We start from the raw sequence: 26901 nt of genomic DNA, 5'->3' as shown, positions 1-26901 counted from the left end.
ATATCAATAAAAACAGCAGTTCGGCATGCAAAAAATAAGTCCTCACCCAGCCCCGGATCACGAAAAATGGAGGCGCTACAAGTCTCAGAAAATAACACCATTTGTGTTTTTTTACCAAACTTTGGATTTTTTTTCACCACTTAAATAAAATAGAATCTAGACTTGTTTGGATCTATGACCTCGGAATTAAAAGCAGAAAGAATCAGGCTCAACCACTGTTAGGTGCTCAGGGGTAAAACAGTAAGACAATACAAAAGATCTAACCCCGGCACACTCCAAAAACGTGAAGACAGAACTGTTGCTTTCAAAGTTTTTTCATTTATCTTGTGCAAAAGAGGAAACCATTCTCTTTTGCACAAGATAAATTAAAAAAACTTTGAAAGCAACAGTTCTGTCTTCACGTTTTTGGAGTGTGCCGGGGTTAGATCTTTTGTATGAACTCGGAATGACCTGGAAAATCAAAGTGGCAGGTCAGTTTTAGGCTGCCATCGCACTAGCAGTATTTGGTCAGTATTTTACATCAGTATTTGTAAGCCAAAACCAGGAGTGGGTGATAAATGCAGAAGTGGTGCATATGTTTCTATTATACTTTTCATCTATTTGTTCCACTCCTAGTTTTGGCTTACAAATACTGATGTAAAATACTGACCAAATACTGCTAGTGTGACTGCAGTCTTAGCATTTAGTTAACATGATTAAAAAAAAACAACTGTGAAATTGCACTTTTTTTGCAACTTCACCACACTTTGAATTTTTTTCCCGTTTTCCAGTACATGATATGTTAAAACCAATGATGTCTTTCAAAAGTACAACATGTCCCACAAAAAACAAGTCCTCACATGGCCATATTGACCGAAAATATATAAAAGTTATGGCTCTGGGAATAAGGGGAGCAAAAACGAAAATGCAAAAACTAAAATACCTCTGGTCATAAAGGGGTTAATGATCGCGGCATGGCTTTCTTTAGTTGAAACCCTGATTGCTTACTTCTAGTGGAACAAAATCTATTTATGTTGATGTGATGCACACAGATTCACAATTCACACAGGGCTCATAATTCAACAGGCAGACCCCAAGTTACAAACTAGATAATGTTTTGTAACTTTTTTTGTAACCTGGCTGGGAAAAACAAAAACTAATACCACTGACCACTTTGCCCACCATGCAGTCCTTCTGTTCATAGTCAAGCACTTGGCATCTCCTGGCCTCTTCACTATAGGCCAAATATCATCCAGACCTCATAGATTACTGTGCATCATAATGTTGTGATGTCAACGTTGTGACCTTTTGATTCATGGTCACCTCCAGGGCTTGGACACAGTCAAAAGCCTTGGGGATACGCACAAGATCAGAAAGAAAAAGGCCAGATAGGTGAGTATTAACATTTTTTTAGCCACTACTCACTTTGCTCTCCTGTCCTCTCCATTCCTTTGTCAGGGGTGCCACATCCCCAGTCTCTTCACTCTAAGCCAGTATTTCCCAAATTCCAGTTCTCACGGACCCCAACAGGTCATGTTTTCAGGATTTCCATAGTGCTGCACAAGTGAGAGAACTCCCGATACTTCCATCATCTGTGCAATACTAAGGAAATCCTGAAAACATGACCTGCTGAGGTCCGGGAGGACTGGAGTTGGGAAACACTGCTCTAAGCCAAGATGACCAGCCATGTCCATGCCTGAGCTTACTGCATGTCGTAAGGTTACGAAGATGATGTGACCTTATGAAGCGCAGTGAGCTCTGACCTGGACGCAGCCCCGGAGCATGGTCTATAATGAAGCTGAAGGTGTGGTACACGACAGCAGAAAGAAGAGGACCAGATGGCAGCTGAAGAGCTCACCGGTGAGGTGAGTTTGTTAGAGTACAGGGCATCCCCAAACCTAACTACCCGGTCCTGTTTTTTCATCACAGAACAATATAGATTTTACATCACTGACAAGAAAGTGCTTATGGAATAATTGCAAGAAGAGATATTGAAACCATGATAAAGTCTTTAGAGTATACAGTGGCATGTAAAGGTTTGGGCACCCCTGGTCAAAATTACTGTTATTGTCAACAGTTAAGAAAGTTGAAGAGATCAACTTGAAATGATCTCTAAAAAGCTTAAAGATGACAGATTTTCTTTGTATTTTAGGCAAAAAATATGTATATTATAAATTTTTACATTTTAAAAATTACAAAAAGGAAAATGGGCAGATGCAAAAGTTTGGGCACACTTAGAGATTTGTGTGCACAGATAACTTTGTCCAAGGTTTCAGACCTTAATTAGCCTGTTAGGGCTATGGCTTGTTCACTATCATCATTAGGAAAGGCCAAGTGATGCAAATTTTCCAGCTTTATAAAAACCCAGCATCCTCTAACCTTGTGCCAGAAAACAATAGCCATGGTTGCCTAGCACACTGAAAATGAAAATAGTGGAGGTCCACAAAGCAGGAGAAGGCAATAAGAAGATAGCAAAGCATTTTGAAGTTGCCCTTCCCTCAGTTAAAAATGTAATTAAGAAATGGCAGTAACAGGGGAAGTCAAGATATGATCTGGAAGACCAAGTAAAATTTTAGTGAGAGCTGCTCGTAGGATTGTTAGAGAGTCAAAATAGAACCCCCACTTGACTGCAAAAGACCTCAAGAAAGATTTAGTAGTCTCTGGAGTCACATGTGGTACATTGTTCTATTTTTCAGAGACACCAGCACAAATATGGCCTACATGGAAGAGTCATCAGCAAAAAAACCCTCTCCTGCATTTCTGCACAATACACTTTAGCATCAGAAGTATGCAAAAGAACATCTAAACAAGCCTAATACATTTTGTAAACAAGTGATTAGGTTGGTTAAAATAGAACTCTCTGGTTGCAATGATCAAAGGTATATGTGGAGAAAAAAGGGCACAGAATTTCAGGAAAAGAACATCTCGCCAACTATTAAGCATGGGGGTGGATCAATCATGCTTTGGGGTTGTGTTGTAGCCAATAGAACGGGGAACATTTTACATGAAGAGTAAAGAATGGATTCAATGAAATTTCAACAAATTCTTGATGCAAACATAACACCATGTAAAAAAGCTGAAGTTGAAAAGAGGAAGGCTTCTACAAATGGATAACGATCCTAAAACTTCAAAATCCACAATAGACTGTCTCAAAAGGCACAAGCTGACAGTTTTGCAATGGCCCTCATAGTCCACTGATCTGAACGTCATTGAAAATCTGTGGCTAGACCTCAAAATAGCAGTGCATGCAAGACGACCCAGGAATTTCATGGAACTGGAAGAATGGATGAAAATCCCTCAAACAAGAATTGAGAGATTCTTGGCTGGCTGCAAAGAACATTTACAAGCTGTGATACTTTCAAAAGGGGGTGCTGCTAAGTGCTAACCTTGCAAGGTGCACAAACTTTTGCATCGGCCGATATTCCTTTTTGTAATTTTTAAAATATAAAGGATGAATATATATATATATATATATATATATATATATATATATATATATATATATATTCACTGCTCAAAAAAATAAAGGGAATGCTTAAGCAACAGAATATAACTCCAAGTAAATCAAACTTCTGTGAAATCAAGCTGTTCACTTAGGAAGCAACACTGTTTGACAATCAATTTCACAACATGCTGTTGTGCAAATGGAATAGACAACAGATGGAAATAATTGGCAATTATCAAGACACAGACCACATCTCAGTACCAATGCTTTCTGGCTGATGTTTTGGTCACTTTTGAATGTTGGTTGTGCTTTCACACTTGTGGTAGCATAAGACGGACTCTACAACCCACAGAAGTGGCTCAGGTAGTGCAGCTCATCCAGGATGGCACATCAATGTGAGCTGTGGAAAGAATGTTTGCTGTGTCTGTCAGAGTAGTGTCCAGAGGCTGGAGGCACTAACAGGAGACAGGCTAGTACACCATGAGACGTTAAGGTGGCCTTAGGAGGGCAACAACCCAGCAGCAGGACTGCTATCTCAGCCTTTGTGCAAGGAGGAGCAGGAGGAGCACTGCCAGAGCCCTGCAAAATGACCTCCAATGTGCATGTGTCTGCAACATTGGAGGATGGTCTGAGTGCCCGATGTCCACAGATGAAAGCAGGTTCACACTGAGCACATGTGACAGAGTCTGGTGACGCCGTGTAGAGTGATCTGCCTGCAACATCCTTCAGCGTGACCGGTTTGGCAGTGGGTCAGTAATGGTGTGGGGTGGCATTTCTTTGGAGGGCCGCACAGCCCTCCATGGGCTAGCCAGAGGTAGCCTGACTGCCATTAGGTACCGAGATGAGATCCTCAGACCCCTTGTGAGACCATATGCTGGTGCGGTTGGCCCTGGGTTCCTCCTAATGCAGGACAATGCCAGACCTCATGTGGCTGGAGTGTGTCAGCAGTTCCTGCAAGATGAAGGCATTGAAGCTATGGACTGGCCGGCCCGTTCCCCAGACCTGAATCTGGTTGAACAGATCTGGGACATCATGTCTCGAACCATCCACCAACATCACGTTGCATCACAGACTGTCCAGGAGTTGGCGGATGCTTTAGTCCAGGTCTGGGAGGAGATCCCTCAGGAGACCATCCGCCGCCTCATCAGAAGCATGCCCAGGCATTGTAGGGAGGTCATACAGGCATGGGGAGGCCACACACACTACTGAGCATCATTTCCTTGTCTTGAGGCATTTCCACTGAAGTTGGATCAGCCTATAACTTAATTTTCCACTTTGATTTTGAGCATCATTCCAACTCCAGATCTCTGTGGGATATTAGTTGTGATTTACGTTGATCATTTTTAGGTTTTATTGTTCTCAACACATTCCACTATATAATGAATAAAGATTTACAACTGGAATATTTAATTCAGTGATATTTAGGATGTGGGATTTTAGTGTTCCCTTAATTTTTTTTGAGCAGTGTATATTTTTGACTAAAATACAAAGGAAATGTGTAATCTTTAACTTTAGCCCTTTTAGAGATCATTTCATCTTTAACTTGCTTAACTGTTCATAATAACAGTAATTTTACCCAAACTTTTACATGCCACTTCAAAAGCAGTATACCTTTTATTTTCAGAAGGATAATCTTTGTTTGCCAAAACCGCACTACCCCTGTGAGTGTTGCTGAATGAAAGTTCTGTCAACATTACATTCCCAAGCATATTAGCACATATATAATCCCAAATTGCATTTATTGCTCATGAAAGTTGATTTCCGAACCATTATTTTGTATAATACAGTATATGTATGAATGTGTTACAATAGAACCTACCTTGATGAGTGTTTATGCATGTCCCTTACGGTAATACGTAAAAGGATTTTTTTTCCACATTTTGGCAAAGTGTTACAAAGTTAGTGATACTTGCCTTACTTATACCGCGAGGCTCATGTTCTATCTGCTTTCAGGACAAACATGGCTGCTGCAGTGATGGGCTGCAGCATTCAGATGTCCTTCCATACAGAGCGGGAAGTACACAAACCTTTGTACAAGGGAAGTTAAACATTTTGCTTATACAATTTTCTTCTAAAGTTGACATGACTCAAGGTTCCAACCTCTATTTCCTTTGCTTTGATCACAAGACTCTAAAACTCATTCCATGACAGGAACTAGCTGCTTGGATTTGGAGTACTTTACCAGAAACAGGACTAATATAATGGGCTTCCGTGGAGTTTTGCTGAACACAGGACTTAATGATCATTATAAAAAAATTAATTAACGGGACGAGTCTTTACAAAATATCTACTTTAAAGAGGTGTACACATTAAAGTGTTACTATCCTGTAAAAGATGTTTTATGCCTCCTTAAATTTCCTGCCAATGCTTAGACCCGCATCAATTTCTCAAAAAAATGCTCAGAAGCACACAGCTCAGCTCCTTAGTAGATAGATACAGAGCATGTATGGTTCCATAGACTCTAGAAACTCATCGCAGCTGTCTTTTGAGCTATCAGTGGGATTCTCAGAATCCATGCTCCAACCAATCTGTAGCACGCGGGAATAAGATATAGACGTATTTAAACTATAGGTGCTCTTTAAGGGGTTTGTACCTTTTGAGAAAATCTTGCTCTCCGGGTGGTTTGATTTGAAAAAAACAAACTGGCTTTACTCACCAGTGTTGAGTCTCTGGTGCTCCTCCTGGTGTATTTTATTGGCTGGAGCACTGAGGTCACATCATCCAATCAGTGGCAACGGCTCCTAGGGGGTGTTCTGTGTAAATAGTCAAAAGCTCACTGACTGGTTACCGCGCTGTGGATATGCCAATACCGTACTCTGGAATAGCGCCAGAGAATCAGCGCTGAACCCAAGGACAGGTAGTAAACTCTGATATGTTTTATTATAACAAACTGTGCAAGGGGAAAAAGATTTTCTGAAAGGGAACAAACCCTTTAATTAGCTAGTATTCAGAGTACTATGAAAAACTATGCACGTAAATTTCTGTATCGGTTTTGAGATGTAAGTTTATTACTAACTAGCATAAGACAGTAAACTGATATTTACCATACAAAACATTTTAGTGCAACAGCTATTCATAGATTTCATAAATTTTTAATACGTCATGAATCTCTGCAGTTTGATTGAATAAAAATATATTATTTACCAAGCGTCAAGTAACAAAGTTGGTGAAACATAGCTTTCTTGCACATAGTACCCAAAAAATCCTTTAAATTCTTAATGGCGGATTACATGATGAAAGCTATACTACAATTGCTTATAATTTACATCAATGAAAAAAAGTTCAATCTACTTGTAAGAAAATATTACTATTATTATTTGCAAAAATATAACATAAATTTCCGAATCTGACGGTTATACAGAGATGAGTGAAAATAAGAGGTACTTCAACAGCTGTAGTCAAGACGTGTTTGTTTTATTTCTTATCTCCATCTAAGGATAAGTTCACATTAGCTTTCGGGGGGCATTGCGGAGGGCTGTGTACGTCCTCCATTATGCCCCGCCTACTTCCGCATACTTCTGCATGAGTCATGCATACCTATCCTTAACATTGGGTACGCAGGACATGCGGATGTATGCGGATGCGTCATTTTGATGTGCCCGCTGTCCGCACAAAACGCAACTTGTTGAGTTCCCATGCAGTCGGGTGCGTCAAAACGACGCATCCGCATACATCTGCATGTTCTGCGTACCAAATGTTAAAGATAGGTATACAGGACTCATGCAGAAGTATGCAGAAGTAGGCGGAGCTTAACGGAGGATGTTCGCAGCCCTCCGCAAAGCCCCGGAATGCTAATGTGAACTTAGCCTAATTTCTCCTTCAACCAAGAGGGCAGGGAAAGATTTCTCTCTGGGGCATGTACTTTTTTTCCCTTGCACAATGTTGATCAATGATAAGACCTGCAGGAGAAATAATAACATGCCCCCAGAAGGTCAGAATAGGCTTTCTTTTGTGAGCCATGTAATAGCCTCACAGACCTGCTCTCCTGTGTATTCGCTTCACCTACTGTGTAGAGCAGAGATATGTCATTACAAACACCACATGCACCTTTCATCCAAGGGTATTCTCACCTCTGCTCCACTCCCCTTCCCCCATACTGACTGCTGTGACATGAAAGTTGCAATAAGTGCTTGTAATGACACACAGATCTACTCTACACAGTAGATGAAGAGATCACCAAGATTAGGGTTGGGTGTGATTACATGTCTCACATAGTGTAAACCTCGTCTAAGCTTCTGTTTTATTCCCTGCTTATGATTGATGAGAGTAATTCAGGTGGAAACGTACCCATCTCCAGAGATTAATCTTTGCTTGCGTGGCCTTGGTTGGAAAAGAATTTAGAATCTAAACTTTACAAGCTAATATATCAGTAATAGACATGGAAACTAAAAAAAAGAAAAACTACATTTCATTCAGTTCTGCAGGCACTATTCCAAAATGTGGAAAAATTACCATGCTAAATTTGGTGAAATATCCTCTTTAAAGGACTCTGTCAGTAGGTTTTTGCACCCTAATCTGAGAGCAGCATAATGTTGAGACAGAGATACATCACATACAATGATGTCTGCTGTAGTTTTGGTGAAATCACTGTTTTATTATCTTGAGATTTTTACTAGTTGACTCGTAATCCTCCTGCCATGTTGTCATCCATATTCATGAGCTCCATATTACCCCACAGCCACTACTGACTGGCAGTCCCCTGCCTATGTACAATTTACACATAAAGCTGACAATCATTGGTGTGGATGGGGTTATCCAGAGCACAGGATTCAGAAAACTGGTAGATCTGCAGCAGATAAGCCAGTGATACATCAATGGAATTAGGATTTGTGCCCCTAAATTATTCTGCTTTCAGATGTGATACCAAAAATCTGGTTACAGATTATCTGTAATATTTTCACTGGAATTATTCCCCCCTTTGCTATCCAGTCTCTGGAGTCTTGATACAGATACAGTAGAAGATAGAAACTGACGCTTACCAATTTGTCAACTTAGTGTTATTTGTCAACTTATTGTTATTTGTCAACTTATTGTTATTGTCAGCTCATTATTTGTCAATTTAGATTAGAGGGTTCATAGATTATTTATTTTGCTACTAGACAAGGGATTTAGAAAAGGCCATAAAAGTGAGTTATAGATTTTTTTTTAGAGAATTACATTTGAAATATTGTAAACATATTTGTAGACTAATTCTGTTGCGACCAACAAATCAAAAAGTGGGCCCTCATATGACTGTTTCCTTTCATTGTCGCTTATTCAGAGGGTCCCATATTAGTTTGCTATACAAAACAGGAAACAAAACAGTATTATAATATGACAGACTCCCCACAGCTGACATTGTGCTATTTGAGGAGCGAGTGAGCCAACCAATCAGAAGTTAAAACAACCCACTGGGATGAAGAATGAGGTTGCCATAAACCATTATAGATCTACTTTTCATTCTGGGATTAAATCAGTATTAGTATGCCTTGTTAAACAGCTACAATGAAGACATAAAAAATGTAAAAGTGTAAAAAAAGGTTTCACTGTTTCTTTTTTAGTGAAAAGAATTCTCCTTCCACATGGAGTACACAATGAATGCAAAAATACATAAAACGAAACAAGGATGTAAAGGTCCTTTATCCTCTACTTTAATATGTCAGTAATGGTGTCCTACATCTTAACTGATTTCCATAAATTAGGTTATCATGAGTTTCCAATTCAGGGAAGATATCAGTGGAAGTCCCAACCACCATAAAGCAATGAGGTAAGCTTGGCATCTCTGGTTTTCCATGATAACAGTACTTCTGAGTGATTGTGGTTAAGGGTTCTTAGCTCGGTCAGGCGTCCAGTCAATCGTGCAAAATGTTGTGGGTCCTCTGGATGGTAGATCTTTGAATACTTGTGTAAAATTCCTAAAAGTGGCTCTTGCAGTTTTTCAACACCATTCTTGTTCTTTAAGAATGGACGATCTGTTATTAAAAATATAAATTTTTCTTATTCAATAATAGTATCAATGTAAAACAAAAATATCATTGGCATAAGGCTAAATAAGAAAGAGGATAGATATCTTTACGCACCTGAGAAAAACATGGTTATTGCACAGAGTAAAGCATATTCTGCATCAGTCACATTAAGGGAGCCCATACTTCTATAAAAGTTAAACAGCGGAGTAATAAATTCTTCAGTGACATCTATAATGTAAAACACAACATTTAATGAGTGAAACAGTCAAGTTTCATGTTTCCAGTGTAATTGCAAAACTAAGAATTAACTCTCATTGGTTACTACAGGCACCAAATCCATTTTACATCTCAAAAAGCCATGCAACATAAACTGCTCTTTGTTATGATCCTAGCTACAGAGAATCTCACAATTCCATGAATGGAATCATTTTACTCTCATTAACCCCTTCACTCCCGGGTGATTTTCCATTTTCCAACTTCATCCAAGAGTCATAACTTTTTTATTCATACAACCATTTAGCCTTATGAGGGCTTGTTTTTGTGAGACGAGTTGTACTTTTGTATGACACCATTAATTCTGCTAAAAATGAGTAAAAAAAATTTCAAGAGCAATGAAATTGCAAAAAAGTGCAATTTCACAATGTTTTTTTCAGTTTTTATTTATCATACTCAATATGTGGTAAAACTGATCTTGCAATATGATTCCTTAAGTCAGCATGAGTACACAGATACTAAACATGTATAGTATTTTTTATAAGTGGTGAAAAAAATCAGAAATTGGTGGAAAAAAAATTTGCTTTTGCCGCCATTTTCCAAGATCCGTTACATTCTCATTTTACAGGATCTGGGGCTGTTTGATGGCTATACCAAATATGGGAATTTTTTTAAATTGTTTTATTTTTAAAAGGGCAAAAGGTGATTTGAACTTTTTTCTTTTTTTAAGCTTTTTTTTTACTGTATTTAACAGTCCCCTTAGGAGATATAAATCTGCAATCATCCAATTGACTGTGTTACATATAGCAGTGCTTCAGCTTCAGCACTGCGATGTATGGCAAAAATCACAATCTTCTATGAACACTGGCCACAGGCCAGCATTCACAGGAGGATCATGATGACAGGCATGGATTCTTCAGCAGATCCCCAAAGGCCATGAAAACCCTTCGGCGCCTCACGATCACAAGACAGGCACGCCGATTGGCGAGATCAATACCTCACTTCCCGTCTGCGCGTGTTAAATGCCACTGTCAGTGATTGACAGTGCCATTTAACTAGTTAACAGCTGCGGGTGGATCCAGGATCCACAGGGGATCCTGATAGAGGCACTCGATGCCATAAATCAGCCATAAAGTGCGGGGAGAGATGCGTACTCAGTGTGTCAGCCCGCATCAAAGGTAGGGACGCGGCCAATGATGTAAATATACATCATCACAAAACACTTTTGTAGAGAAACTTTTTTAATGCCCAATAGATATCGTAAAATATTCAAAAATGTGCATAAATTTATATCAGTTTACAAATTGTATACCTAGAAGTAAAACAACCAGACCTGTATTAATTGTTTGAGTATTTTGCCGAGCATTAGGATCTAGAGAATACAGAGGACATCTGTCAAAATCCTGAATATGGTAATATTCTCCTGTGTGACTCTGGTATTTTGCAAGTCCTAGAAAAAAAAATGTTTGCATTAATAATTTATTTAATTATGTTAAAGTAAAAGAGTTTATAATACTAAGACAACAATATTTAAGCTTTTATAAGTTACAAAAAAATGGTTTCCTAACAAATTAAATATCTTAATTTCAGGTTTCGAAGAACATTGCTTCATAATCCTTCATATGCCTTTTTATTGGAGTTGCAGTACATCTATAGTTTTCCCCAAAGGTTGTGAAAATATTTACAAGTTATCTGAAATAATAAAGGTTACCACAAGGGGCTCTTGTACAGTCATAGTATGCAGACTACACTTCTCTGCATGTGATGCGGGCTGAGCAACATTTGGCCTACTGGAGTAATTTATTCCGACAGCACCCACAGGTCATATTATGAGTACGGCCGCATTCACACACTTAAGGCCGCATTCACACACTCTGTGTTTGGTCTGCATTTTACCTCAGTATTTGTAAGCCAAAATCATGAGTGTAACAATCAGAGGAAAAGTATAATAGAAACACATCACCACTTCTGTATCTTTCACCCACTCCTGATGTAAAATACTGACCAAATACTGAATGTGTGAACATTGCATTAGGGTGCGATTACTCCAGCCGATCATCATGAACAAGCATTTTTAGGAACGCTCATACCTGATAATCAGCTAGTGTAAACAGGTTGAAAATCACCTAATGAACAAGGAAAAAAGCTTGTTTATTGGCTGAACTAATTTTTAATCTTACGTAAAAATCATCTTTCTTGTCAGCACAATGACTACAACCTTAAAAGTTTATGAGCAGACAACGATTTATTACCTTTCTTGTTCTGCACATGTGAAGTGTAGTTTGCCTGTCTAACTGCACACACAGGGGACAATTCATTGTAATTGGTGTTTTATATGCCAATTTTAATGAAGGGCTTGTTGGAGTGCAATGTTCCAAATTCATTAAGAGACTCAGGCTACTTAATGGATCTTCTCTGTAGCAACGCCTCTGTACACCTCGCCAGACATGCTACTCTAGTCAAGGACTAGATTAGCATTTCTGGCGTAAGCCGACACTTTCAATTAATTTGACGTGCATAGTAATGCCCTGTCTCCTCCCCAGCTTTGTGCCATTTTGGCAGTGATTTTTCAAACTGAAAACACCAAAGTCATACAATTTCAGAGTACCTCCACATTGCGGCAATATTTGGCAACTTTGATGAGTTGGCCCTTAAGTAGTAAAAGCTTATTTGAAATAAAATAATACACATTAACAGCAATCAGGTTTGTGATTTTAGTATGGACCTCTCTAAAGGTCTCCAGTTTGTTTCTTTCAATGTAAAATTTGGATTATTAACCCCTTCACGACCTTTGACGCATACGCTGCGTCATGAAAGTCGGTGCCAATGCGACCTATGACGCAGCGTATGCGTCATGGAATGATCGCGCTCCTGCAGATCGGGTGAAAGGGTTAACTCCAATCTCACCCGATCTGCAGAGACAGGGGGAGTGGTGCTTCAGCCCAGGGGGGGTGGCTACACCCCCCCGTGGCTACGATCGCTCTGATTGGCTGTTGAAAGTGAAACTGCCAATCAGAGCGATTTGTAATATTTCACCTAAAAAACAGGTGAAATATTACAATCCAGCCATGGCCGATGCTGCAATATCATCGGCCATGGCTGGAAATACTGATGTGAGCCCCCCCACCCCATCGATCGCCCCCCCAGTCCTCCGTTATGGGGTCCGGTCCCCTCCGTCCTGTGCTGCGCTGCCCCGTGCTCCTGCCCGCTCCCCCGTCCTGCTGTCCGCTCCCCCCTGTGGTCCGATCACCCCCCCTGTGCTCCAATCCACCCCCCCACCACCCCTTCATACTTACCGATCCTCCCGGTGTCCGGCCGTCTCCTCGCTGGGCGCCGCCATCTTCCAAAATGGCGGGCGCATGCTCAGTACGCCCACCGGCAGATTCCATTCAAGTACATTTTGATCGCTGTGGTAGGTTCTACCACAGCGATCAAAATAAAAAAAATAATAAATAAACCCCCCCCTTTATCACCCCCATAGATAGGGATAATAATAAAATAAAGAAAATATATATATTTTTTTTTCCACTAGGGTTAGGGTTAGAACTAGGGTTAGGGTTAGAACTAGGGTTAGGGTTACGGGTAGGGTTAGGGTTAGGGGTAGGGTTAGGGTTAGGGGTAGGGTTATGGCATGTGCGGATTTGGCTGCGCATCCGCAGCGGATTGGCCGCGGATCCGCAGCGGATGGGCCGCGGATCCGCAGCGGATTGGATGCGGATCCGCAGCGGATTGGCCGCGGATCCGCAGCGGATTGGCCGCGGATCCGCAGCGGATTGGCCGCGGATCCGCAGCGGATTGGATGCGGATCCGCAGCGGATTGGCCGCGGATCCGCAGCGGATTGGCCGCGGATCCGCAGCGGATTGGCCGCGGATCCGCAGCGGATTGGATGCGGATCCGCAGCGGATTGGCCGCGGATCCGCAGGGGATTGGCCGCGGATCCGCAGCGGATTGGCCGCGGATCCGCAGCGGATTGGCTGCGGATCCGCAGCGGATTGGATGCGGATCCGCAGCGGATTGGCCGCGGATCCGCAGCGGATTGGCCGCGGATCCGCAGCGGATTGGCCGCGGATCCGCAGCGGATTGGCCGCGGATCCGCAGCGGATTGGCCGCGGATCCGCAGCGGATTGGCCGCTGCAAATTCGTAGCAGTTTTCCATCAGGTTTACAGTACCGTGTACACCTTTGGAAAACCAAATCCGCTGTGCCCATGGTGCGGAAAATTCCGTGCAGAAACGCTGCATTGTATTTTCCACAGCATGTCAATTCTTTGTGCGGATTCCGCAGCGTTTTACACCTGTTCCTCAATAGGAATCCGCAGGTGAAATCCGCACAAAAAAACACTGGAAATCTGCTGTAAATCCGCAGGTAAAACGCAGTGCCTTTTACTTGCAGATTTTTCAAAAGTCGTGCGGAAAAATCTCACACGAATCCGCTACGTGGGCACATACCCTTAGGGTTAGGGTTGGAATTAGGGCTAGGGTTGGAAATAGGGTTAAGATTAGGCTTGTGGTTAGGGTTACGGATAGGGTTAGGGGTGTGTTGGGGTTACAGTTGTGGTTAGGGTTGGGATTAGGGTTAGGGTTAGGATTAGGGTTAGGATTAGGGTTGGAATTAGGGTTACGGGTGTGTTGGGGTTAGGGTTGTGGTTAGAGGTGTGTTGGGGTTAGGGTTGGGATTAGGGTTATGGCTACAGTTGGGATTAGGATTAGGGGTGTGTTGGGGTTAGTGTTGAAGTTAGAAATGAGGGGTTTCCACTGTTTAGGCACATCAGGGGTCTCCAAACGCAACATGGCGCCACCATTGATTCCAGCCAATCTTGCATTCAAAAAGTCAAATGGTGCTCCCTCCCTTCCAAGCCCCGACTTGTGCCCAAACAGTGGTTTACCCCCACATTTGGGGTACCAGCGTACTCAGGACAAACTGGGCAACAACTGTTAGGGTCCAATTTCTCCTGTTACCCTTGCAAAAATAAAAAATTACTTGCTAAGACATAATTTTTGAGGAAAGAAGAATGATTTTTTATTTTCACGGCTCTGCGTTGTAAACTTCTGTGAAGCACTTGGGGGTTGAACGTGCTCATCACACATCTAGATAAGTTCCTTGGGGGGTCTAGTTTCCAAAATGGGGTCACTTGTGGGGTGTTTCTACTGTTTAGGCACATCAGGGGCTCTGCAAATGCAACGTGATGCCCGCAGACCATTCCATCAAAGTCTGCATTTCAAATGTCACTACTTCCCTTCCGAGCCCTGACGTGCACCCAAACAGTGGTTTACCCCCACATATGGGGTATCACTGTACTCACAACAAACTGGGCAACAAACATTGGGGCCCAATTTCTCCTGTTACCCTTGTGAAAATAAAAAATTGCTTGCTAAAACATCTTTTTTGAGGAAAGAAAAATGATTTTTTATTTTCACGGCTCTGCGTTGTAAACTTCTGTGAAGCACTTGGGGGTTGAACGTGCTCATCACACATCTAGATAAGTTCCTTGGGGGGTCTAGTTTCCAAAATGGGGTCACTTGTGTGGTGTTTCTACTGTTTAGGCACATCAGGGGCTCTGCAAATGCAACGTGACGCCCGCAGACCATTCCATCAAAGTCTGCATTCCAAAACGTCACTACTTCCATTCCGAGCCCCGGCATGTGCCCAAACAGTGGTTTACCCCCACATATGGGGTATCAGCGTACTCAGGAGAAACTGGACAACAACTTTTGGGGTCCAATTTCTCCTGTTACCCTTGCAAAAATAAAAAATTCTGGGCTAAAAAAATATTTTTGAGGAAAGGAAACACATTTATTATTTTCACGGCTCTGCGTTATAAACTTCTGCGAAGCACTTGGGGGTTCAAAGTGCTCACCACACATCTAGATTAGTTCCTTGGGAGGTCTAGTTTCCAAAATGGGGTCACTTGTGCGGGAGCTCCATTGTTTAGGCACACAGGGGCTCTCCAAACGTGACATGGTGTCCGCTAATGATTGGAGCTAATTTTCCATTCAAAAAGCCAAATGGCGTGCCTTCCCTTCCGAGCCCTGCCGTGTGCCCAAACAGTGGTTTACCCCCACATATGGGGTATCATCGTACTCAGGACAAACTGGACAACAACATTTGGGGTCCAATTTCTCCTATTACCCTTGGAAAATTAAAAAATCCTGGGCTAAAAATCATTTTTGAGGAAAGAAAAATTATTTTTTATTTTCACGGCTCTGCGTTATAAACTTCTGTGAAGCACCTGGGGGTTATAAGTGCTCACTATGCATCTAGATAAGTTCCTTGGGGGGTCTAGTTTCCAAAATGGGGTCACTTGTAGGGGAGCTCCAATGTTTAGGCACACAGGGGCTCTCCAAACGCGACATGGTGTCCGCTAACGATTGGAGCTAATTTTCCATTCAAAAAGTCAAATGGCACGCCTCCCCTTCCGAGCCTTGTCGTGCACCCAAACAGTGGTTTACCCCCACATATGAGGTATCAACGTACTCAGCAGAAATTGCCCAACAAATTTTAGGATCCATTTTATCCTGTTGCCCATGTGAAAATGAAAAAATTGAGGCTAAAAGAAATTTTGTGTGAAAAAAAAGTACTTTTTCATTTTTACGGATCAATTTGTGAAGCACCTGAGAGTTTAAAGTGCTCACTATGCTTCTAGATAAGTTCCTTGGGGGGTCTAGTTTCCAAAATGGGGTCACTTGTGGGGGAGCTCCAATGTTTAGGCACACGGGGGCTCTCCAAACGCGACATGGTGTCCGCTAAAGATTGGAGCCAATTTTTCATTCAAAAAGTCAAATGGCGCTCCTTTCCTTCCAAGCCCTGCCGTATGCCCAAACAGTGGTTTACCCCCACATATGAGGTATCAGCGTACTCAGGACAAATTGGACAACATCGTTCGTGGTCCAGTTTCTCCTTTTACCCTTGGGAAAATAAAAAAATTGTTGCTAAAAGATCATTTTTGTGACTAAAAAGTTAAATGTTCATTTTTTCCTTCCATGTTGATTCTGCTGCTGTGAAACACCTGAAAGGTTAATAAACTTCTTGAATGTGGTTTTGAGCACCTTGAGGGGTGCAGTTTTTAGAATGGTGTCACTTTTGGGTATTTTCAGCCATATAGAACCCTCAAACTGACTTCAAATGTGAGGTGGTCCCTAAAAAAAATGGTTTTGTAAATTTTGTTGTAAAAATGGGAAATCACTGGTCAAATTTTAACCCTTATAACTTCCTAGCAAAAAAAAAATTTGTTTCCAAAATTGTGCTGATGTAAAGTAGACATGTGGGAAACGTTATTTATTAACTATTTTGTGTCACATAACTCTCTGGTTTAACAGAATAAAAATTCAAAATGTGAAAATTGCAAAATTTTCTAAATTTTCGCCAAATATCCGTTTTTTTCACAAATAAACTCAGAAATTATCGACCTAAATTTACCACTAACATGAAGCTCAATATGTCACGAAAAAACAATCTCAGAATCACTAGGATCCGTTGAAGCGTTCCTGAGTTATTACCTCATAAAGGGACACTGGTCAGAATTGCAAAAAACGGCAAGGTCATTAAGGCCAAAATAGGCTGGGTCATGAAGGGGTTAAAAATACCACATTTTTTCAATTATTTCACATTCTCCTGATTTAGAAAAGGTCTTAAAATCTACTTTTCACTAATAAATTTATTGAAATATTGATGTATGTATAAATATCAATTTCAGAACAACACCCATCCACATGCCTTATTAAGATGTCATTGAATCCCTCACACATGTGGCTGTTGTTCTGCTAGCCTCAGCCCATTTATGTATTACATTCCCAGTTGCAGCCCTTTTAATATATACTACTCAACAGTGAAATTGAAATATCTAGAACAAAAAGTCATGGAATTATGGAAGTCATCGAATCGATGAACTTGTTAATGATTTGCAAATGATGAAAAATGGAAACAATGCATTTAAAAAAAATTAGAAAGATAGACTTACCAAATCCCAATTCATCGTATTTATTGGCATAAGATACATCCAGTCTAGTCCAACAATTTTGCTGACTTGAGAAAGGGGGCGTACCCTCGAAACGTGGCTGCAGGTGCAGACCTCAAATTGTCAGACAGCGTCTTTGACTATGTGCTTCTATGTTACTTCTTCTGTTTGGAGCATATGGACTGTTTGCATTGAAGTCCATGTCCTTTGTTCACTCTAGTCATTATAATGGTAATTGATTCTATGAACTGATTCTAATGTGATGTAAAGATTGAAATATAATATAAAGGAAATTGTTGGAACAGACTGGATATATTTTATGCCATTTGTTGTATGGTTGGAACAACATTTTCAAAAATATCTCAATTTATTTAATATCGAGTATAGGCGCCGTGCACAGAAATACCAGCACTTACATGCCTTGGCTACCATCAGTGAGAGTATTTTTGGTTGTCCGGCGAATGTTCTACCATGTTGAATGCATTTGGGCACACAAATTATTAATTAAGATCCGCTGCTGGCAACTCCCTTTGCAATTGTCGACCATTGACATTCCAGATGTGATCAATGGGAGACAAGTCTGGAGATACTGTACGCCATGGTAGCACACTTAGGCCATGCAGGTTACTCACAGTAGCACGAGCAACAGTTTGGAGATATGACTGTTCCACTGGTTCCACAACCAAATCAATGTTAAGCCAAGCGGTTAGTGTACCTGGAATGAAGGTTTTATGTGCAAAACAAAATGTATCAACTGTGGAACCAGTAGAATGGTTATTTTCTTAAACTGTCCCAGAAGCCATTTTCAACATGACCGCACCTGGCCACATGTTGCTCATGCTACTGTGTGCAACTTGTGTGGCCTAAATATGCTATCATGGCTTACATGTCCAGACTTGTCTACCATTCAGCACCTCTGGATCATCATTGCCAATGAAGCAGGTCTTGATGATTTTCCTGCGTGCATTCAGTGTGGCAGAACTTTCCTGAGACAACCATTAATAACTTCATTGATAGCAGCCAAGCAATAGTCAATGTTTAATAAATCGAGATGCTTTGAAAATTGTTTCTATTTTTTTTGTTTGAATATTATTAAAATGTCTATCGATCTTTGATTTCCATAGTTCCATGACTTTTCCTTCTTGGTGTTGCAAATTCAATGTTAAGTAGTTTACTTGATCTGAATCTCACGAATTAGATAAACCACAAAGTGAATTACCGTTATGTAGCTGTGAGCCCCCTGTTGATTGTTGATTGTAGATTTGTGCTAAACGTAAAAACATTGCTTCAACAGTGGAACCCTTTAAAAGAGCAATTTGATCATCATGATCTAGAATTTCAAATCCTGGAAAAAAGAAACAACTTCAGGCTATAGGAAGAATGTAATTATATGCACTGTCTTTTAGTGAACAATATAATTTTGGAAATAACAATGTTATATGTATACAATAGCCTCTCAAGTATTAATTTGTTTTGGAAAGTAACACAACAACCCTTCTAGCCTGAAAGCAAGATAATGCTGATTTTGTAGTTTTAAAATAAAGTCTCAGATCACATCTTAATTGGCAAACATTGGCAGTAGTCATTCAGATGTCAGTGATTTTCTCATAAACAATATCGTTTTTTCAGTGTTTTTACCAGAGTTTCATCAGTGTCAATTTTTATCATCAATGTTTGGTCGGAGTTTCATTATTCTTTCTCAGGTAAAAAATGTAACTTTAAAGTTTCTTATAGCAAACAATTTGTGAAAAATGATAGCGAAAGGATGGCATCTAAAAGCTTTCCGATTTTTTTCAAGGACCCATAGACTTGCATTGGTGGCAAGTTTGATCCAAGACTCTGATCAAAATCGGACATGCCTCCTTAATTTTGTGCGGACCATTCGGTCTGCAAAAATATACAACCATGTGAACAGCACCATAGACTAAAGTACAAGTTCTAATCATGAAAATCAAGAATAGAACAAAAAAATTCCATCAGAATGAGTCTTTAATCATACTGAATAGCTTAGTGCCTTTAACCCTTTCAAAACATGGGGCTTTAGCTATTTTGCTATTTTTTATTTTTCCACCTCTTCTTTCAAGTACTATAACTTTCTTTAACTTTCTTATTTTTCCATTAATATAGCCGCATGAGCGCTTTTTTTGCTGGATGAGTTGTAGCTTTGAATGACTCCATTTATTTTGCCATAAATTATACTGTAAAATGAAAGAAAAATTCAAAGTGGGTGAAATAGTGGATAAAAGTCATTGGTTTGGCATTTTTTTATGTTTTACAGTGTTCATTGTGCTGTGATTTTATTTATGTAAAGTCTGAAGATCTAAGAATCAATAACCAGGAGGATTTGGGAAAAGCTGAATACAGCTTATATTTGTGGAAAAATCTGAGTGTTTGGTTCTGAACAATGTGCCTTTCTCAACAAATCAGGCTATTTCAGCTAAGTTCCAAACCTGTGCAGTGTTTATATAAATGTATATATATTTATGAGGTTGCCGCCAGTTTGTATTTGTATATGTATATCTGTCCAAATCAACTGTGTTATTGTTTTGACTTGGAAGTGAAGTTAGACCATATAAATGTATAGAGCAAGGCAGTTAGCCATTAAAAGGTATCAACCTCTGAGGACTCTCAATTCTAAATATTTTTAGAGCAAGGCAGAAATGATAGCCTGTGTTAGTGATAGAAGCAGAAGTTTGATAGATAAATCTTGGTTTAACCATAGAGGCATGGTTTGCCAAGTTTGTGGGTAGCAAGGGGGAACTCCAGGGGCCTGCATTGAACCTTGTCATCAAACCCATCAAAGACCTTTAGGATAAACTGTAAAACCAATTGAGAGCCAGAATCTCTCACAGGCACACTCCAAAATCTTATGGAAAATGTTCTCAGAACATTGGAGGTATTTTTATTAGTATGACTACCAAGCATATATACTCATAAAAATCACGTAATTAGAGATACACTTCTAGTAGCATGTTGGACATTCTCTAGCTTCCATAACCTAAGCAATTAGTTTTGTAGGAATTTTGCCTTATGCAGACATGATAGCTTGCAGTTGCCACAAATTACATAGTGATACTGACATCCACTGAATAGCCCATCCTATCTCACTCCAGAGATGTTCTGTTGGATAAAAGGGTTTTCTACTAATGCTATGATATTGATGACATATTCTTGTTGGGGATCTGACACCAGCTCTAGAAGCAGCCAGATGTAAACAGTATACAAAGCAGAACATCACAGCTCCTTCACACTGCAGAATAGTCCGATTCATTTTAAAGGGAATCTGTCAGCAGGTTTTTGCTATGTAATCTGAAGACAGCAGGAGACAGAGGGTGAAACACAGAATTCAGGTCACTTGTCACTTGTCAAATTGTTGCGGTTCTTTACTAACTATGAAGGTTTTGTCACTAAGAGATTAACATTGCCGGACTATGCGGGTAACTAGGCAACTCACTGACTACGAATATTGTACACAGAGAGTCTGGTGTGGGCGGGGTTCGTTTTCTCAGCTCTGCTTCATGCTAAATCCAAAAGCTCTGATTGTGTCAGGACAGATGCACCCAGTAACATACAGTGATACATCGTTTGATTCAGCTTCTCTTTATCTACATCAGGCTGCTCTCAGAGGAGATACCAAAACCCCGCTGATAGATTCCTTTTAACAGGAGCTGATCTGTAGTACTTTGGTAATACACTGCTCAAAAAAATAAAAGGGAACACAAACAACAGAATATAACTCCAAGTAAATCAAACTTCTATGAAATCAAACTGTCCACTTAGGAAGCAACATGGTTTGACAATCAATTTCACATGCTGTTGTGCAAATGGAATAGACAACAGATCGAAATTATTGGCAATTATCAAGACACACTCAATAAATGAGTGGTTCTGCAGGTGGAGATCACAGACCACATCTCAGTAACAATGCTTTCTGGCTGATGTTTTGGTCACTTTTGAATGTTGGTTGTGCTTTCACACTCATGGTAGCATGAGACGGACTCTACAACCCACACAAGTGGCTCAGGTAGTGCAGCTCATCCAGGATAGCACATCAATGCGAGCTGTGGCAAGAAGGTTTGCTGTGTCTATCAGCATAGTGTCCAGAGGCTTGTGGTGCTACCAGGTGACAGGCCAGTACACCAGGAGATGTGGAGGGGGCCATAGGAGGGCAACAACCCAGCAGCAGGACCGCTACCTCAGCCTTTGTGCAAGGAGGAACAGGAGGAGCACTGCCAGAGCCCTGCAAAATGACCTCCAGCAGGCCACAAATGTGCATGTGTCTGCACAAACAGTTAGAAACTGACTCCATGAGGATTGTCTGAGTGCCCGACGTCCACAGGTGGGGGTTGTGCTCACAGTCCAACACCGTGCAGAACACTGGGCATTTGCCACAGAACACCAGGATTGGCAAATTCGCCACTGGCGCCCTGTGCTCTTCACAGATGAAAGCAGGTTCACACTGAGCACATGTGACAGACGTGACAGAGTCTGGAGACGCAGTGGAGAGCGATCTGCTGCCTGCAACATCCTTCAGCATGACCGGTTTGGCAGTGGATCAGTAATGGTGTGGAGTGGCATTTCTTTGGAGGGCCGCACAGCCCTCCATGTGCTCACCAGAGGTAGCCTGACTGCCATTAGGTACCGAGATGAGATCCTCAGAGCCCTTGTGAGACCATATGCTGGTGCGGTTGGCCCTGGGTTCCTCCTAATGCAGGACAATGCCAGACCTCATGTGGCTGGAGTGTGTCAGCAGTTCCTGCAAGTTGAAGGCATTGAAGCTATGGACTAGCCTGCCCATTCCCCAGACCTGAATCCAATTGAACACATCTGGGGCTTCATGTCTCGCACCATCCACCAACGTCACGTTGCACCACAGACTTCCAGGAGTTGGCGGATGCTTTAGTCCAGGTCTGGGAGGAGATCCTTCAGAAGACCTTCCGACGCCTCATCAGGAGCATGCCCAGGCGTTGTAGGGAGGTCATACAGGCAAGTGGAGGCCACACACACTACTGAGCATTATTTCCTTGTCTTGAGGCATTTCCACTGAAGTTGAATCAGACTGCAATTTGATTTTCCACTTTGATTTTGAGCATCATTCCAACTCCAGACCGCCATGGGATATTTAGTTGTGATTTACATTGATCATTTTTAGGTTTTACTGTTCTCAACGCATTCCACTATATAATGAATAAAGATTTACAACTGGAATATTTCATTCAGTGATATCTAGGATGTGGTATTTTAGTGTTCCCTTTATTTTTTTGAGCAGTATATAATGGTATTGTATATTGAAAGATCTAAGATATTAAAGTCAGAAAAAGCAGGTGGAGTCTGAGGAACCACTTTCTATACAAAGAAACTTATTTAGAGTCTTGTGCAGTGTACAGAACACACAGTACATTGTGCCCAAAGGCGGCACTTGTCCTGACACAGGAATACAGTCAACAGCTGTGTATCAAATTATTAAAAATACCTTTAATAGGCAAACTATGCATTTCAGTTAGAATTAACCCTCTCAACAGGGCCAGATGGAAATGTAAATTCTACTCCGAAAAACATACACTGTATAATAAAGGTATTTATATCACTTGATTCCCTCCAGAAACTTATAGTCCTACCAGTGACAGTACAACTCCATCAGGTGAGCACTTATTGGGAATTTTGATACATGCTTCGACTTCAGTCAAAGCAATTACTGTTACATCCTTGTCCAGTTCTGTTCCAATAACCTATATCTCCATCACCAGGCGTTGCCCCACTTGCTTTATAGATGGCACTGGTGATAGAGGTGGTGGTGTTGTTAGCATCACTGGATGATGCAGGCATGGTTCAGCCAAATGTTTTCCGGTTTGGCTGTCCAGCCAGGAAGTGTTAGTGTTTTTTCAAAATGGTGTATCTAGATTTTTGCTGTGGCCTATGAGGTAGAACTCCTCCCTATTTAAAGTTCAAGTAGACTGCGCTGCTGTGAGCTGCCAGTTATAAGTGTATACTCACCCTGGTTTAATACTCCTCATTCTTTGCTACTTCTTGTTAGATACTTGTTGCTGACCTTGGCATGATCTACCTGCCAGATGATTCAGCCTCTGACTCAGTACTTCTGGTTCTGACCTTGGCTGCTTCCTTGACCTCAGCTCTGTCTTCTGATTCTGCCCTGTTTGTCCCCTCTTTGGTTTTGACCTGGCTAGTCAAGCATCCTCTCCTAGCTTACTACATTCCATCCTCAGCTAGCTTACTCCACTGTAGACACAACCCATGGGTCCCTATTATCCAGATCCCTGTATCCCCAATAAACTACAGTTATGGTATGAAGGCGTGGGTACCGCTGGAACCTGCTAAATGGAGTCATTTGTGCAAAGTCTGTCCATGGAAGAATTTCATGTACAGAACACCATTAGAATTACCTTGTAGTACACTGCTTGTTATCTGCTTCTTACAGATACATAACAGTACAGTAGCATTACTTGTATTGCAGATAGGAGCTTCTAACAGTCAGTTATTACAAAGGCCACAAATCAGTTTGTCAGTGGCATTGTAAGCAAAATACAGTTTCACTAGGTAAGTCCAAAATGAGGCGTAATGATTGTACCCTAAGGGACCAATGAGATTAGTGTTGATAATAGCTATAATTTTGAAACTTACCAACTAAAATAATTGGAATAAGTATATGTTTGTTATAATAGGATCACGATTCACTATAAAAAAGCAATTCAGCAACAATTTTGTAAAAAAAAAAAAAAGTAAATACTCAAAAGGGAAAGCTGATGTTTCTCTCCTTCTGTGACTAACATAAATGCTATTCTATGTATTGCCAGCCATAAAAATGATCATACCTGGGAGCCTTTTTGTGAATTCTATGAGAACTTGCACATGCATCACAGCTGCTTCAGAAATTTGGTAGAATATTTCTTCTGGGTTTGCTGCCTCTTCTAACTGAGTCAAATGATAAAAAAAGCAGATGTTTTAAAGTTACAATAAATCTTTAATCACAGATGGATCGGATGTTGCCTATATGGCCTTATTACGGCTATGCTAATGCACCCCCACAAAAAACAATGACAAAGAAAATAATTGGCCATTGCAATCATGAAGACTGGACACAGTAGTTCTTTTTTCCTTTCAAGGCTAGGGTTACATGGCATCTCTGATTGCCTGACAGCAATTCTTTGTCAGGTCCCACAACCAAAAGCATTTGTGTAACTTGCTATTAGGCTACTTTCACATTAGCGTTTGAATCTGCAGCGTTTAATCCGCAAACGCAAGGACACGAAAAACGCATGAAAACGCGTGTAAACGCAGCGTTTTTAAAACGCTTACGGTTACCGCATGCGTCATTAAAACGCAGCGTTTACATGCTTTTGCTTGCGTTTTCTATGCGTTTGCGTTTTTTGTGCGCATGGCGCAAAATTTCACCAGAGAAAAATTCTAGATGCAAGAACCAGCCAATGGGACTACAGAGGGCGTGTATTATGTGAAATCTATATATAGACCCTAGGACAGCTGAAATCTTCAGATTTTGCTCCTGTGTCCTGTGAGAAGATGGATCTTCACATGGATAGCTATTACTTTAAACTGGATCTGAGCATCAAGATTTTTCTGGCATGTGCGTTTGCTTGGGAGCAACACCGAAACCGGGAAAGACAGAGAAGGACAAGGCGTAGGCGGTTTTGGCAACACCCCATTGTAGAACTGCGGGAGAGCCGTGGTACATATCACACCCTGTATGGCGAGCTCAATGAGAACCCAGAAAAATTCCCAGAATATACCAGGATGTCACAAGACTCTTTCCGGGATTTGCTTGATCGTGTCCAAGGAGCCATCCGGAGACAGGACACACAGCTCCGTAGAGCCATTCCACCAGCGGAACGTCTCCTGGTTACCTTAAGGTACGTAATAATTCTAAACAAAAGCTAACCAAAATTTTTTGCAGGTCTGATGTTTTTTTGCCTATTTTGTAAATTATTTATTCTTACTACAGATTTCTTGCAACTGGAGAGAGCTTGTCATCCCTTCATTTCCAGTACCGCCTTGGGATTTCCACGCTGTCCGGAATTGTTTTTGAAACCTGCCGGGCTTTATGGACCATTCTCCGTGAGGAATTTATACCCATACCCACGGAGGACATGTGGAAAGAAATTGCTGACAAATTTTGGACTGTTTGTGATTTTCCCAACTGTTTGGGTGCGGTGGATGGGAAGCACATCCGGATTACCAAACCAGCCAGAACGGGATCACAGTTCTTCAACTACAAAAAATATTTTTCTGTAGTTCTTATGGCAATAGCCGATGCGGACTGTCGCTTCATTGCTGTGGACATTGGTGCTTTTGGCCGTGGCAACGATTCACAGACTTTTAAAACCTCTGATATGGGCCGACGTGTTTATGGCAAAAATTTTAATTTCCCACAGCCACGACCACTCCCCTACACTCAAGGCCCACCGCTGCCATTTGTAATGGTTGGGGATGAGGCCTTTCAGATGAGTGAAAATCTCCTGAAGCCCTATTCAAGTCGGGACTTGAACCGCACAAAACGGATCTACAACTACAGACTAACCAGGGCACGCAGAACAGTAGAGTGTGCCTTTGGGATTATGGTGTCCAAATGGCGCATTCTAGCAACTGCAATAAATCTAAAAATGGAGACAGTGGATGAGGTAGTTAAAGCCTGTGTGGTTCTCCACAATTTCATTCTGGCTAAGGAGCGACCCACCATAGAACTTGATGAACCTGTTGCCAACCCTTTGCCTGATTACCGACATCATCCGCTGCGGTCAACAGTTGAAGTAGGCCACATGCGGGACCAATTTGCAGCGTTTTTTGATTCTGACATTGGACGTGTGCCATGGCAGGACAATATGGTGTAAAATGTACTGCTGGTTTCGGGTCTGCAAATTTATGTTTGGAATGTTAATGTTTTTTCAAATAAAATAATTGTGTTTTACTTTCTTCACCATGTCTCCTATCTATTTCCTTAACAAACCACTTTGGGTTTTTGGGCTTAGGTTGTTGACGTGAGTCCTGTCTTGGTTCACCATTAGCTTTTTGCCGCAGACTGTATAGACGATGTCCGTTATTGTCGCAGTATTTGTCCAGTACTTAACATCAGTATTTGTAAGCCTAAACCAGGAGCGGTAGTTAAATGCTTTTAGTGGTGCATATCTGTTTAATGTACTTTTCCTCACATAGTTCCACTCCAGGTTTTGGCTTACAAATAGTGCTGTAAAATACAGAGCGAATACTGACAGTGTGATGGCAGCCTACACCAGAGATCTATAGTCATCAAGTCACGTGTCTGAACTAATGAATTCATGATGCTATTTGCTCTTGAATTCATTTTTCCTGACACTTGTCCGGGTGAGTATAGATAT

The 26901-nt window shown here is 41.1% G+C and overlaps 1 protein-coding gene across 3 annotated transcripts in view; it reads right to left on the bottom strand.

Moving 5' to 3' along the window:
• Positions 1–7212: 7212 nt before the first annotated feature.
• Positions 7213–26901, bottom strand: part of LOC143815608 (bile acid receptor-like) — a 210884-nt gene continuing 191195 nt past the window's right edge. For all 3 annotated transcript variants that reach the window (XM_077294986.1, XM_077294984.1, XM_077294987.1), the window contains 5 exons: positions 24367–24466; positions 18756–18881; positions 10916–11032; positions 9484–9597; positions 7213–9375 (listed from right to left, as the gene is read on the bottom strand). In XM_077294986.1, coding sequence (XP_077151101.1) covers positions 9137–9375; positions 9484–9597; positions 10916–11032; positions 18756–18881; positions 24367–24466 — 696 coding nt within the window. In that variant the 3' untranslated portion in view covers positions 7213–9136. The remainder of the gene's footprint in view (positions 9376–9483; positions 9598–10915; positions 11033–18755; positions 18882–24366; positions 24467–26901) is intronic.

This window comes from Ranitomeya variabilis, chromosome 3 (assembly GCF_051348905.1).
Source record: "Ranitomeya variabilis isolate aRanVar5 chromosome 3, aRanVar5.hap1, whole genome shotgun sequence".
NCBI classification, from domain to species: domain Eukaryota; kingdom Metazoa; phylum Chordata; class Amphibia; order Anura; family Dendrobatidae; genus Ranitomeya; species Ranitomeya variabilis.
Note: the sequence above shows the minus strand (reverse complement) of the source record. Positions and strands in the feature narration are given on the sequence as shown.